We start from the raw sequence: 15,776 nt of genomic DNA on the forward strand, positions 1-15,776 counted from the left end.
ATATAAATAAAACATACATGTATTGTGTAACATGAAGTCCTATGACTGTCATCTGATGAAGATCATCAAAGGTTAGTGATTCATTTTATCTCTATTTCTGCTTTTTGTTACTCCTCTCTTTGGCTGGAAAAATGGCTGTGTTTTTCTGTACTGACCTAACATAATTGTTTGGTGTGCTTTCGCCGTAAATCCTTTTTGAAATCAGACATGTTGGCTGGATTCACAACAAGTGTAGCTTTAATTTGGTGTCTGGTGTGATTTCATGAAAGTTTGATGTTCATAGTAATGAATTTGGCACTCTGCATTTTTACTGGCTTTTGGCCAAGTGGGACGTTAACTTCTCTGGGATATGTGGGACGCTAACAGAAATAGCACTTTGCCTTGTAGCCTTCGAGAGTGGTTCCCCCGTGGTTTGATTCATGGAGTGCACCTTTCATTATGATTGACAAGTATTATGCAAATGTGACATTTCCCGTCACTCTAAACCATAATACAAATTATGCAGCGTTGTTAGACTGTCAAAAATAACAAACAATGAAATTTGTTTATGCATAACAACATACTGTTAAAGATGAATCAGAAAAGAGACATTTTCAAACTCGTCTTGGATATACATGTATCTAATGTTTAATTACAATTGCACAGCAAATTTGTCCGTTTTATCCCCATTCTCAAAACTCAGAGACAGGTCGGGTACATTGGATAACAAAGAAACAGCATTTGGTTAAAATACAGGAGACATGTCGACCATTTTGCCTGCCTCTGGGTTATGTACTGTACACTCCTTTGAGACCAATGATAAAAGGCAATATTATACATAGTTTACAATTAAGGTACATTTAGAACGTCCCTGGAATTTGAGCTGGAATGATGGATGGTAACTATTCCCCTGGATGGACGATACCATGAAACAGTATTATCATTGATTTACAAACTGAAAACTTTGGTCTCCTTCTCCTCTATATCTTATTCGATCTTGTTTTAGGTTCTTTAGATGAAAAACGTATTTGAGATAGGATCTCTATAGCCCTGTCCTATGCTTGGTATGACATGGGGGTTGAGGTTTGGGTGGGGGAGACATTATCATGTGGATAATTGTTTATTTGACCAATCGTGTCACGGGATATGTCTAAGGTCAACAGAGCTCTGCAAACGGACGACATAAGACCATGAAAACTCTGTTTCAGGAATCCTTTAACGCTGCTCAAAGAACACACATCCGTTGACCTAGAGCAGTGTTTCCCAACACCGGTCCTCGTGTACAGTACACATTTTTGTTGTAGCCCTGGATTAACGCAACTCATTGAGGGCTTGATGATTAGTTGACAAGTGGAACCAGGTGTGCTTGTCTAGGTTTACAATAAGGATGTGTACTGGAGGACCAGGGTTGGGAAACACTGGCCTAGAGCATATCAAAACATTATCCCACAAACAAGCTACAGGGAGAGGAAACTACAAATCGTTTGTCCATCATTTCTAATAAACAAAGGGTGGGTTCATGGACAATATTTTGTTTAAAGTTGGTGGAGCTATAGCCACAAAACGGGGGTATTCACCATGCTGCTCAAGAAGGAAGAGTGAATAAGAGATTTGGGACTTCTGAATAACGGACTCTCTCCCCCCTTCCTTGGCAGTATACAGAAATGTCCCAGTTGGCTATGAAACAAAAGCATCTTCACCTCCCTCACGGACAAAGTAGTTCCCATCAGGTGATTATTATGTTCCCCTTTGTGCTTCTGACCTTAGTTGTGGAGCATGGTCAAAGAGGGAGTTATAATGGCCAACAGCCTTCCCCTTTAGAATCAGTGTTGAATGGAGAGCGATTTTTGGCACACTTCGTATCAATGCAAATCTTCATTGATTGTGCATTGATACTAAGTACGAAGAGGTTCGCTGTTCATTCATCATTTTATATTTGTGCTCTTTAGGAGCTTGGATGGCTGTATGATATTTCTACACATCTAAACCCTTGAAATCAGTCACTTTGTTCTTTAGTTCATCTTGAGTTTATCCTCTTTGTGGAGTGTGCTCAGCAGCTACCCCTAGCTGCTGATCTTGGTCAGCATCTTGTTGATGGCCTGCTTGACGTGGGTGGTGGAGCTACGGCGCCTGGCCTTGCCCTGGACCACCTTGCGGCGCCTCAACTCGCGACACAGCTCATGGAATGCTTCCGCCACCATGCCACCCTCGTCGGCGCACGCCGAGCACTCGTAGAAGGCACACGCCATCTCAGCAGCCAGCCGCTCGCCCTCCTCTGTGCCCACCTGTCGGGCATGGTCTAGGTCGGCTTTGTTGCCCACCAGAACCAAAGGGACATTCTTGGGTTTCTTGACTTCCTCTAGGAGGCCTCGCAAAGGAGCCACTTCGTCAAAGCTGCCCCGGTCAGTGATGTCATAGACAATGACGAAGCCATCGCCCCAGCGCATGTGGCTCTCCTTCTGCTGCGTGTCCTCCTGGAGGTAAAGATACAGGAGGGGAGGATCTTTTTAGCAACAATCTTTCTGCAACTAGCTAGCCAATTAGAATACTGTTGACCAATAGGCCCACTTGTTGTCTGGCATATCCACAAGGCAAAGAAACAATAACTCTATGCAAGTCTTCATTGAACAAGTGATGGAGAATTGAGGCATCTGAACTGAAGAGCTTTTTATAAAATATGTTTTCAGCTGCACATGATTGACTGCACATGTTTGTAATGGGTTCAAATGCTTTATTTCTCCTTTCTCAACATAACACTTTTTAAATCCCCCAGATTTGAACAGTCGGCTACCCTTCTGAACTGCAGCTGCTCCTGATTTCATCAAGTCGGTACAGCCAGTCCTGTCGTAACAAAACTTACTAGTCGTGTGATGAAAAAAATGAAGTCTTAAACTTGCATGAGCCAGAGATGTTATTGGCAATAATAACTTAATTTGTTACAATAACTGTTGCATAACTCACATTGAACATAGTGATACTTGACATCTATATAACTGACCGACTTTTGAACTTATCTGATTTATGAGGTAAAAGGATGCCTTCGGGGTCCAAGAAGAATCAAGAATCAAAGGCTTGATATGTACTCACCACTTTTAACAGCTTTGAAGAGAACGAAGAAACCTCAGCTCTACACTGGCTCTCTGACAGAAAAAGACAGGTCTAGCAACGCTTGGTTAGGCCCTCACCTAAACTCTCACTCCCTGCACTCTCAAAATAGAATGTAATGAGAGAAGGATGACTTGGCTCGATGTTTCACAGGGGAAATTAGTAGCAGGCAGAACACCTACGTACTCAGATTAGCAGCAGCACATTTATCGTATAATGTGTTTACCCAATGGCTGATTAGAACAGCATAGAACAACGCTAGCTAGGACTGCTACTGTGAATAAACTCTGATAAGTCATCATTATACAGTAGGGTTGAACTGGGATATTCAATTGACTATGAATTATTCTTATTCTATTGCCAGTCACAGTATAAACATTTCTCTACACAAACGTCTATGTTTTCTGTGCAAAGTTGCTGAAGCTCCAACCTGTCCGGCTGTGTCAAGGATCTCCATGGTCACAACCTCATCGTCTATGGTTGCTTGATGGCGATATGTTGACTCTGGAAAGAACAAAAAGACAAAAGGGAAACCCCATTTAGAAGATGGTGACATGTCTATGTCGCCTCAACCGTTGAGCCCACCTGGTTGTTTAGGTGGTCAATGAACCCCATCAAGTTGAATTGCCTCAGGGCAGCTTTACCAATAGGATGAGAGGTGGATACAGATGTGAATGCTGGCTATGACCCTCTTCGTTATACCTCGATGAGTAATTTACCTGAATTGACTCTTGTTAAAAAAAATCTGTGTAAACTCTCAAACCCTAAAAAGGCATTTCAGATCTCCCTGTTCAAAACATGCTTTTTCAAGCATGGTGGGTGGCTACTATTGGAGATGGCGGGGGTCTGGAGTTTAACCGCCAGTAACACTAGAACGCTCTGGTTGGGTGTTAGTTAGCTGTGCGTGTCATCATCCCTGCCTCTACCCAGGTGCCCTCTGGGACGCAAAACACTGTGTCTGCGTGTGAAGTGTCACCGAGCGCGACCGCTAGGGTGTTGATTTGCTGCCTTCTATAGCTAGAGGGTAGCCTGGGTCTCACGGGACGTCCCATTTCAGCTGCCACATCCACACACGTGCAGGCGCAGACCTGAACACACACATACACGCAAGTACATACACCTACTATGTGTGTTTGGGTATTGACAGCATGAACAGGGGGGCTTGGGGATGATTTAATGGTCCAACCTACATATCTGAAGATCTTAAGGAGGGCCAACACCCCAGTCATTTTCCTGGCAGCAAATAACTCATTTCCCAGCAACAACCTGGAGCCTCTAGCTGCTGTTGGTGTTATTTTAGAATGCTGAAAGAGAAAGTCTCATACCAGAATATTAACTGGAAACGTCAACAGATCAGCCCCCATCTCAAGCTGTTTGTACTTTTAACTACTACGCCACTTAGAATATTTTTTATCTTGTTCTGCTCACTCACTGGATTGCCAAGCATCTGCTTTCCTATTTGTTTCTATCTGTGCTATTTATTCCTGTGATTGTGCAATGTCATATGACCTCAATAAATTAGATTAATAGTAGATTTCTAGTAGGTAGTAGATTCCTCTGCCCCTCTTATTGAGGAGTGACTTGGTAAGAGTTCATTCCATGAGGTAAATAAGATTAGATCAGAGGGGGGTATAAATTGTTGTTCACAGCTACTTTCGGCATCTGCATGAACATACAGGTAACCTTTTGTATTAATGACAAGCCAACTTACATAATTACACTGCTCACATGCTTCCCATTGAGTGACAATGAATGGAATTCTCGTATTCCTATTCTAAGGTAGAGATAATATTAGCGGTTGCGTGTGTTAGCTGGGCAAGGTGGAGTCGGATAAATAAATAGCTTACAATTGAACAATAAACAGAGAACCACCAAATATGAAAAAGCATAGAAATGTAGAACTGTTTTTTAATTGTGGGGGGAAAAGTCCTGACAAGACTACCGCAATGAACAGGGTTTGCCGCCATTGTCAAATTATTGGTGTCATGGCAACAAGCACGACAATGCTCCGGTCCAGAGGCGGGAAAATGCATTCCCCAGTGGAGGCTGCTGAAGGGAGGACGACTCATAATAATGGCTGGAACTGAGCCACATGGAAACCATGTGTTTGATGTATGATGCCATTCCACTGAATCCGCGCCAGCCATTACCACGAGATCGTCCTCCCCAATTAAGGTGGCACCAACCTCCTGTGGCATTCACCCACATAGTCATATAATCTATGGGAAAAGGGTATGCTTATGTATTTATATATTGAATTGTGTATCTCCATCCAAAAAATGCTTTTCCTGATGTTAGTCACTGTAGCAGTCTTTTGTAATCATATTTACTTGATCCCCCTTGCCCAGGTTAAATCCTAACTCCTAAACTCTGATAATACAGATCAGAATTGAGGGAACATCAAAAAAGAACACAAGGTTTCAACATATCATATTCCTACAGTTGAGTTATTTAACAAGATGATAATGAAATGGAAAGCACTCTGTTGTAAAACAGCTTCATTTTGCACGGCTCTCTAATCCCCCCCCCCCCAAGAATCTGATAAAACAAATTAGCAGATGGCATCTCTTCAAAGTAAAGAGAAAGATGTGGAAGAGATTTCCTCCAGATTTCCTCTTACTATCATGGCTTCATCAAATCCATTTGTATGTGCAGACTGTACACCTACGCAAACTAAGTGCTTCCTGAATGTCAATCGAAACAGATTGCTGTTCATTTCATTACAGGCGTTTTGAGATTGACAGCATGGGGTTGATTTAAATCAGAGAGCTCCATTTTAGGGGTTATATCATCATATGACGAAATGACCAATTTTAGTAGACTACAAGGCACGTTATTAAAATCATATTACTTCTCTGGACTCACATAAACCACCGAAGGATATGTGTAACCTACAGTACACACACACTGGGTACTGTTTGCAAAAACATGATTAAATTGCTTCCAGACCCTGTTCTGAAACCCCATGAAATTAATCTGTCTGATGTTGTAATTCAATATTCTCAACGTCCATGTTTCTTACAGAGCTGTGAGCGCTGTCTCTCTCTTTCGCAGCCCAAAGCCTTCATCTTTCATTCAACCCTTGTGTGATGTCAGGAAATAAGCTGTGGTGGGTACTAGGTTATACTCTTGAATGCTGTTCGAATAACAAGCACTTGAGCCTGCACCAAAAAGTACATCACATTCAGGGGGAAAATGGGGAAACTGTCAATGGGAATCGGAGACTTGGCTTGCAGTGAGAAAATATATATATATATCTGCCGGATCCAATTCCCTTTCCAGCTAATTGTTTGACAGCATGCTATAAGCATATTTTAGACCATTGGTATTTGTAGGAGTATATGTATATATAGCATCCATCACATTGAAATGTCTGCATGCAATGAGGCTTAATGTCTATATCATGTTACTGCTCCCACCATGCCAACAGTTGGGTCTGTGCGTTATATCTGTGTTATTCTAATGAGGCTGACTCTGTACATAGCATGCCATCGAACCATGAACCGAACCCCCCCAATATTTTTCTAGCTTACAGCAAAACATGCCACAATAGGATATTCCTGCCAATGGCAGGATGTAGGCCTACTATACGAACCTTACCCTTGCACGGTCACTTAGCCTATATATGAACCTGATTAACCGACCATTGGCGTGAATGAATGACGCTTCGCCTTGCCCTAAACTTAAGGCATCGCCTCTATCCCTGTCTGATAATCACATAGCATGTTAAATCACCGACCAGGCTAGGCTTGTGATGTAGTTTTGCTTAAAAAAAAAAGAAACTGATGTCAGGCCTAACCTAAAAAGGCCTATTGTCAGGAAATGAATCTCTATGATGTGTTGAGGAGATATGGGGGAAATATACTAACACATGGGAGTGATTATTATTACTTCGGTTGCTACCTTGATATGATAACTCGCCTTGATATTAGAGATAGAAGGCTTTGACCGACGCAGCACAGTCATCTCTGGATCAAAACAGCCTTTGAGGTCAGATAAAGCCTTTGATACCCAAAATCATAGGGAGAGTGATTTACTGGCTGCACAAAACACACTAAGACTAGTGTTGTGCAGGTTGTTTTCAATGTTGCCTAGGACAGCAGGAGTAGAGCAGGAGTAGGTAGGGTGTCTTACCAAGCGTTGGGTCATACTCCCAGATGAAACGTCTGGTCAGAAACCTCACCACTAGAGCTGTAGAGATGGAGAGAGGGATAGATGGGGAGGGAGAGAGAGGGGTATTAACATACTGTGCTGTAATTGAATTCAATCAATCAACTTAAATATGGAGCAAGTAAAAACATGAAGATAGGATTATGTCTTGACAGACGGGGATAATCAGTTTGGGTGGGATGGAAAACTCTCCCCACTCAGTATCAGATGCACAGAGTGCTCATCTGATTACGCAACCATTTATTCAGTTCAAAAGGGACAACAGCCTCGCTTTGATATGCACATCTAATCAGAGCCACTTACAAGCAGGAATGTATTAGAGACAGATGCTTGTAAGCCTTAAAGGAACCATGTGCATACAGATACAGCAGCATGTCATCTGAATACAAATATGTATTAGCGGTCTGAATTTTTTGACATCTTCAAATACAGTGTGTGTTCAGAGACAGCCTGCTAGACCAGACATCTGTTCCCCAAATATCTAATTACCATTTACCCCTATCTTTTCTTTCACTTTGTGTCTTTGTTGTCATAAACGTGAAAAGCATAAGACCATTCTATCCAATGATAGTCATTCCCATAGAAATAGAAAAGAACACTACACTCTAAAAAATGCTGGGTTGTTTGGATGACACGACTGCTGGGTTGCAGGCATTAGGACATTTAGTGGGTTGTTTTCTTTAATAACTGATGGGTTACTGATGCTGGGTTATTGAGATATGACCCAGCAGTTTATTGAGATATGACCCAGTAGTTCAGATCAGAAGACTGGAGGGGTGGCTTAGTAGGGGTGTGTGTTTCAGGTAGTTACTTTTGGCCACCAGTGAGAGTAAATGTTAATATGTTCTGTTGTATTGTTATCACATGTTAAGATTGAACACTGACACTTTTGTGGCTTAAATGAGGGTTACAAGTGTTTGAGTTTCTAAAGAGCCTATGCATATCCCAATGTTGGGATAAATAATACATATCCTAATGTTGTGATATGTATATTTGAGTTTGTAATGTGCAAAATATAATTTTCAGGGTTGATATTTATCACGATGAACAGGAATTACATTTGCTCTCACGAGTGTACAAAAATAACTACAGTAATCCCTCGTTTATCGCGGGGGTTACGTTCCGAAAATGACCCGCGATAAGTGAAATCCGCGAAATAGAAAACTTTTTTTTTTTTTTACAATTAGCAACTATTACATGTATACAAATACAGTGACTCACGTGTAGGCCGTTTCGTCGACATTATGGGTTTAGGAGATGTTCGAAATTACAAGATAATTTGGCCAACTTAATGTAAATTTGCCAAGCTGTTTTATGTACGTACACATAACTGCACGAGACGACAAAATGATAGCACAATTCGTAGCATGTTTTGATACAAGAAGCGGGAGTGAGTTTTTAGCGAATCAGAATGCAGAGCACAATGCACCAAAAAAAAAAAAAATGCATTATGAAAATCCGCGAAATAGCGAATCCGCGATAAGTGAACCGCGAAGTGGCGAGGGATCACTGTATCTGGAAGCCATGCCTCATGAAAATAACCTATGGATTACATAAAATACCTAGCTGCTGGGTCAAAATAACCCAGTGTGTGTTCTGTCCAATATTTACCCAGCGCTGGGTTACCAAATAACCAAAATTGGGTTGTTTTTAACCCAGCGTTTTTAAAAGTGTAGCGCTATCGTCATTCCAAAGGTAGAGTCTCAGTTCAAATGATGAAATATCCTTATGTGCCACAGGATTGGAACTTTGACCTCCTGTCCTTATTGTAGAATTATAAACCCATTGGATGTAGTCACTGTAGCCACTTCCCTGTGGTTTAGAAGAGTGTTGTTTTACAAAAGGTAAAAATAGCTTCAGAGGACGACTAGGTTTCTACCTATGATTAATCCCACTCCTCACTTCAGCTGTGCCATAAATTATTATCAAAAAATGTTAAGCAATTGAATTTCTCTCTTTATTAGGCTACTGAAAGGCTGTTGATTGTGATCTGATATTTTAAGTGCATGTAGTACTTTTATTTGACATTAAGAGAGATAAAATAAGTGTTGTTAATGCGAGTGTAGCGAAATGATTGTGCTTCTAGTTCTGATCATGCAGTAATATCTAACAAGTAATCTAACAATTTCACAACAACTACCTTATACACACAAGTGTAAAGGAATGAATAAGAATATGTACATATAAATATTTGGATGAGCGATGGCCGAACGGCATAGGCAAGAGGCAGTAGATGATATAGAGTACAGTATATACTTTCGAAGGAGCTCTATTTTGGTGGCCTCTGATACATTCTAATTCCTTGAGTCTGTATACCCAGCTGATTAGCCGATGGCCGAAGTTGATGTCCACTCAGTCAAAAGTTAGGGACAGTTCTAAATTTACTGGGGTGGTCTAAAATAGGGGAGGGTGGCAGGTAGCCAAGCGTTTAGAGCGGTGGGCCAGCAACTGAAAGGTTGCTGGTTCGAAAGCTGACCCGTCAAAGTGAAAAATCTGTGAATGTATCTTTGAGCACGAAACTTCACCCTAATTTGCTCTAGGGACGCTGTACTACTATGGCTGACCCTGTAAAACAACACATTTCATGCATCTATCTGGTGTATGTGACAAAAAAAACATCTTAAATTGTCAAACTTTTTTTTCCGCTTTGGTTGTGCTGTTTTTTATTGTGCACAGGGGAGGCTAGTGTGGTTTTTCCCCTGGTTTACATTCACACTGTTGCAGGTTTTACTATACCATTTTTTCCATCCTAGCCAAATTTCCTCATCTGCTTGCATGCGCCTCCCCTATATCAAGGCTTTTTGGTATTTCCCTTATGCACTATGCTTTTCCGCACACTAACTTTTACTATACCACAGATCAATATAGCCTACCAGTCTGTCTATCCTGCCTTCTATCCACCATTCATAGTGATATTGGTAAGTGGGTCATTTGTACAGATCTGCAATAGGCTAACTACCAATCAAACCCCACATAAAAGCATTGAATCCACAACAACAAATAGGAATAGCTGATAGGCAGCGGAGAGGCCTGGTGCATCATGGAGCATGAAAGAACAGTGAGGACATGAGACACGCAGCTCAGATAGCTCCCCTATTGATTATGTTTTGGGACAATATACAATTATCCTACCTAGACTAACCTACAATACAATGAATAATTGCATTATTGTTTTCAAGTGAGTACAAAATTCTACTCTAGGCTGCGGTGAAAATGTAATTTGAATAACGGTGCTGGCCCAACGCCCTTTTTACTTCTGATACTGAGATGCGCTGTCTGTTGCAGATCATCATTCTCCCAAGTAGACCTATAATAATGTGGCCACATATGCTCCCGGCAGGCCCAGTTATTCAGGAAAGCCTAACATGCATTTTGCCTCCTCTCCAATCAGACCTGCTATTCCTAGCGCACCTAGAACCTAACACTTCAATATACCCTGAACATTTTTATGTATTAGCTTTTTTGTGGCATAAACACAACGTTTTAATGTAATTTGGCTAGTCCAGAAGTCTCCTTTAGGCTAGGCATGCGCATGTTCGTCCAAAATATAATTCTGCATCCTCAACATGGCTGGACATTAACCAGGTTTCCATCCAGTCTTGTTATGCGAGTAAAGTACGTCGCAAATGTTTTTTTCATAACATGGGAAAGAATGCATTTTATTCAGCTAGATTAAATACATTGATGAATTTCACATGGTGGGGAAAGTGCACGAGGTGACGAGGTTGATGGATGCTCCTTTCAATAAATATCGAGGGTCTTATTCTGGTGACATGATGCTTGGTAGCCGTTTGACCCCCAAAAGTTGAAAATGCGATGGAAACCCATGGAACTTTACTGCGTACATGTCATTTTTATGTATACACGCACAGACATTTATCCGCAACAAGTCAATTTGATGGAAACACAACTCTGATGGGGAAATGCATATTGTTTTTATGTATATTTTAGAATATTCACATGAAAATCTGTCGCCAATTGGATGGAAACCTAGCTATAGACACCCTACATCGCAAGTGCTCTAGTCCAGTGTCCCTTTGATTATGCCTGCACATCATGATTCACCAGCAGCCCCAAACATCTAAAGAATACGCTATCTGGTAAGAACACATTTTTATACACTGGGGCTGTTGTGTGGAACAAACTACCACAGCAACTCAAAGCCATACCAACCATAACCACTTTTAAAAAGCATGTCAAAAGCTGGCTACTGTGTTTAAACCTTTTTTGTCTCTATCTCTGCAATGTGTCTGTATCTATGTAATTGTAAAATGTATTTACGTTAAAAAAATAGGGACCACAATGGAAATAAGTCCCCTACTTTATTGCGGAATCCTGGTCACTTAAAAAGCTTGGAACTGCTCCAACACTTTGCTTGAAATTTACATAAAGTATGGCAGAGTTCCGCTCCACTAGCAGGGTTCTCGCCGCTCACCTTCCCACAATCCCCTGGACATTTCTCTGTGTCCTCATTGAAAATAAATGGGGGCGGACCTTCTCTTGCCAAATTGGTTGTTGGTGAAAACCCACTAAGTCAGACTTCAATGGGAGTATTGCGGCAGGCGGTAAAATGCAAGCTCTTTTTAACGCAAGCTGTTTTGCAAGCGCCACGGTTCGTGGTGCTCGCTCCAGTGAGCAGCGCCGCTGGCTCGGTGGTCTAGGCGCCAAAATATGAAATTAGCTGAGTCTCGCATGGTTGACCAATGTGCAGAGTTCATCTTGTTTAAACAAACAATGTTTTAATGACAACATTCGAGCTGACAATAACCGGGATTACTGGTCTCTACACATGGCAAGTGGATTTTCTCGAGGTTCAATTGCCATTTACCGAGGCCCATCTGTAAGTGCCTTTTAGACTCATGACCGAGTGCCGCGCTGCACAGAACCCCAAACCTGGCTGGCTGCAGTCCGATTTGCCTTAACATTAAACAGGCCACACGCTCCAGCTGCACTTCCTCTGTGGCTAATTATACCGTTATCTACCCCCGGTAAATTAGTGTTGCGCATCACCGTGTAATCCAATTAAGAATAGGAGAAACCGGGGCTCGCTCTGTGTGGTCTATCTGCCGGTAGCGCTTCCACCTGGAACTCTGCAGTGGTCCCATGGTTTCCTTTCTCCTCTCCTCTGCCTGGGCCTCACTAACTTTTCCATTAGCCCCCCAAAAAGCCTAACTTGTAGGCCAGGGCACCCACCCGTGGTCCTGCCAGCACAGAGCCACACGATCTCATAATGTACTGTACATGAAGAAAGGTTTCAAAGGCCTGCATTATTCAAGATCCGATCTCACCACTAACAGGCATTCAATCACTACCCAATGCCCAAAGTTGCATAGTGGCGAAGCAAAGTCTCTTGAAATTTTGCATGGAAATGTAGAACTACTCAGGCACTCCATCCATAGCCAACAGGTTGCATTACAGGGTCGTTGTTCTGTATGTATCTGCTTGCCTTGCATCACTTGCCTCCCTCCCAGGTTGAGATATATTGTATCCGTGGCACTGCTCTTCTCTCTGTGGCCGTCTTGTGCCTGAGTGACTTCAAATGGGCCTAAATGGCCCAATTGAGTCTCAGAAGGTAATGGTTTCCTCGTGTCAAGCGACAGAGCCCCTGCTTTTGAAAGGGGGATAATAGGGAAAATTGCCTTTTCCTTAGAAAATGAAAAAACATCAATCTTGAGCTGGCCTGTTTTCTCCATGTAATTAGTCATTACAAGAAGAAAGGCTATTTTGTTGAGGCTGAGTGTCGCCAACACGTTTCATTTAGCCCTTATAAACAAACTAGGAGTCAGTTCTTTTGACCTAAAAATTCTATTTCGATGTTTATGGATGGTTAGTTAGGGACAGCTCGAAATGTACTGGGGGGAGGGGCTGGTCCAACTCAAGGTGTCATAAAAAAAGAATGCACACCCCTCCCCAACATAAAACATACTATTTTCACATGACTCTCCCCTTGTAGTGTAAAATAAATTGAACACCCTTCCCCCTCATAAAATTAACTAATAATAATGTTAACGACCACAAATAACAATAACTATTGTTATAAATGTGGATATCAACTTTGCCACTTCAGCTAGCTTTTGTGGCATATTCGATGCCACGCAGGGCTACGGGCCAGATGAGCTCACTCTCCCTGCCTGTTTCATTACACTACAATCAGAACCGGCTGCAGACAATGATGGGGTAAAACTGATTTTCTACATTTTGATGCCATATTTATAATTATATGCAACAAATTTTCCACCAACAGGTTTCAGTGCCAGTGCACCACACAAGCAATAAACAAAGCATACCGACTTCGGCACTTCATTATCATGGTTTGCATTTTCAAAACCACAATAAATATACTGTCAATCTCGACAGAGAATGCATCCCTCCCTACCTTGTAGGCTTACCCAGTATTGAAATCTTGGCTTGACAATCTTTAAATGTCAAACTTTTTTGTGTTTTGTAACAGATGTCTCTTTCCATTCATCAATTGGCCACTAACACAGTTTGATTGATTTGTCAGTAAAAAAATATATACACTACCATTCAAAAGTTTGGTCACTTAGAAATGTCCTTGTTTTTTGAAAGAAAAGCACATTTTTGACCATTAAAATAGCATCAAATTGATTAGAAATACAGTGTAGACATTTAATGCTAGAAACGGCAGATTTCTTATGGAATATCTACAAAGGCCCATTATCAGCAACCATCACTCCACAATGGCACATTGTGTTAGCTAATCCAAGTTTATCATTTTAAAAGGCTTTTTGATCATTAAAAAACCCTTTTGGAATTATGTTAGCGCAGCTGAAACTGTTGTCCTGATTAAAGAAGCAATAAAACTGGCCTTCTTTAGACAAGTTGAGTATCTGGAGCATCAGCGGGTTCGTTTACAGGCTCACAATGACCTGAAACTTGTCAGTCTATTCTTGTTCTGAGAAATGAGGGCTATTCCATGTAAGAAACTGAAGATCTCGTACAACGCTGTGTACTACTCTCTTCACAGAACAGCGCAAACTGGCTCTAACCAGAATAGAAAGAGGAGTGAGAGGCCCTGGTGCACAACTGAGCAAGAGGACAAGTACATTAGAGTGTCTAGTTTGAGAAACAGACACCTCGCAAGTCCTCAACTGGCAGCTTCATTAAATGACACCCGCAAAACACCAGTCTCAACAGTGAAGAGGTGACTCCGGGATGCTGGCCTTCTAGGCAGAGTTCCTCTGTCCAGTGTCTGTTCTTTTACCCATCTTAATCTTTTATTTTTATTGGCCAGTCTGAGATATGTATTTTTCTTTGCAACTCTGCCTAGAAGGCCAGAGTTGGGTGCATATTTGTTAACGATAACACTGAAAATATTTTTGTTAAAGGTCCAAGTGTCTTCGTCAGAGGGGATCAAACTGATTCAACACCAATTTACAGAGGCCAGGTCATGAAGGAAGGCTTGCTCATTAAATAGTTTTAGCAAGCGTCTATGACAAATCAGGACAGGTAGTTTCACTGAGCAGCCATTACGAACACAGGCTGTAAAACAGTGATCACTAAGGTCATTACAGAAAACCCCAGCCTGATACCTATCAGGATTATTTGTAAGGATAACATACAGGAGAGTAGCCTTTATGTGGGATTGTTAATAATCTGAGAAATATTTAGGGAGTCCCATTGCTTTAGGACTTGGTGAGATGGTTTAAGCATGTCCCAATTTAGGTCATCTAGCAGTACAAATTCAGGCTTATTTTAAGGGCCAGGAGAGAGTTTAGGGCATTTAGGGTACAAGTCGGTGCTGATGGTGGCCAAAAACACCAAGCAACAGTCAACAAAGAGTTATCTGAAAGTTTAATGCGTAAAACCAGCAAATACAATTGTTTGGGGACAGACTTGGTGGAGAAAATTGAGCACTGAAGGTGTTCCTTGGTAAAGATTGCCACTCCACCACCTTTGGAAGATCTGTCTTGCCAAAAAAGTTTATAACCAGAAAGGTTAACGTCAGTGTTCAAAACATTCTTTCTTAACCATGTCTCAGTAATGACCAACAACTGGATTGGAGCTGGGAACCCACACCTTCAATTGATACACTTTAGGTAATAAGCTCCTATTTGTATTTATTTTATTTCACCTTTATTATAGTGTTAACGTGAAGAAAACCCAGGCTTTTACGAGAGCAGTAATCAGTGAAGCAGATATCAGAGCACAAATCAGAATTGCGGCTAGCGACAGTAGATGGGCCAGGGTGTACATGCACATTTCCAGATATAATCAGCAGTAATACAATCAGGGCAAGGCAGAAGACAGGGAGAGCTCTGCAGTGTTGATTTATAACATTTGAATGTGCATTAGATGGCAACAAGATCATATTGTACAGCAATTTCATCAGATAACATGAATACAAAGCCAGCGAGAGGTGGTTAGAATAGGATGGGAGGCCAAGAGTCTGTGTAACCAAAAGAGAGTCAAAGTCCCGAGTGTGGGAACAAACCGTCTGTCCCACGGTTGGGTAAACAAGCAAGATCATAGTCAACAAAGCATGCAGGAGTCATGAGGCA

General features: G+C 41.6%; 1 protein-coding gene across 1 annotated transcript in view; it reads right to left on the minus strand.

Moving 5' to 3' along the window:
- Positions 1 to 604: 604 nt before the first annotated feature.
- The window catches only part of LOC139534162 (ras-related and estrogen-regulated growth inhibitor-like), a 62,709-nt gene continuing 47,537 nt past the window's right edge, over positions 605 to 15,776 (minus strand). Inside the window, exons 3-5 of the mRNA XM_071332999.1 lie at positions 7,219 to 7,275; positions 3,515 to 3,588; positions 605 to 2,453 (exon numbers count right to left, since the gene is read on the minus strand). Of these exons, the coding sequence (XP_071189100.1) occupies positions 2,043 to 2,453; positions 3,515 to 3,588; positions 7,219 to 7,275 (542 nt within the window). The 3' untranslated portion in view covers positions 605 to 2,042. The remainder of the gene's footprint in view (positions 2,454 to 3,514; positions 3,589 to 7,218; positions 7,276 to 15,776) is intronic.

Source organism: Salvelinus alpinus, chromosome 11, assembly GCF_045679555.1.
Source record: "Salvelinus alpinus chromosome 11, SLU_Salpinus.1, whole genome shotgun sequence".
Classification (NCBI taxonomy): domain Eukaryota; kingdom Metazoa; phylum Chordata; class Actinopteri; order Salmoniformes; family Salmonidae; genus Salvelinus; species Salvelinus alpinus.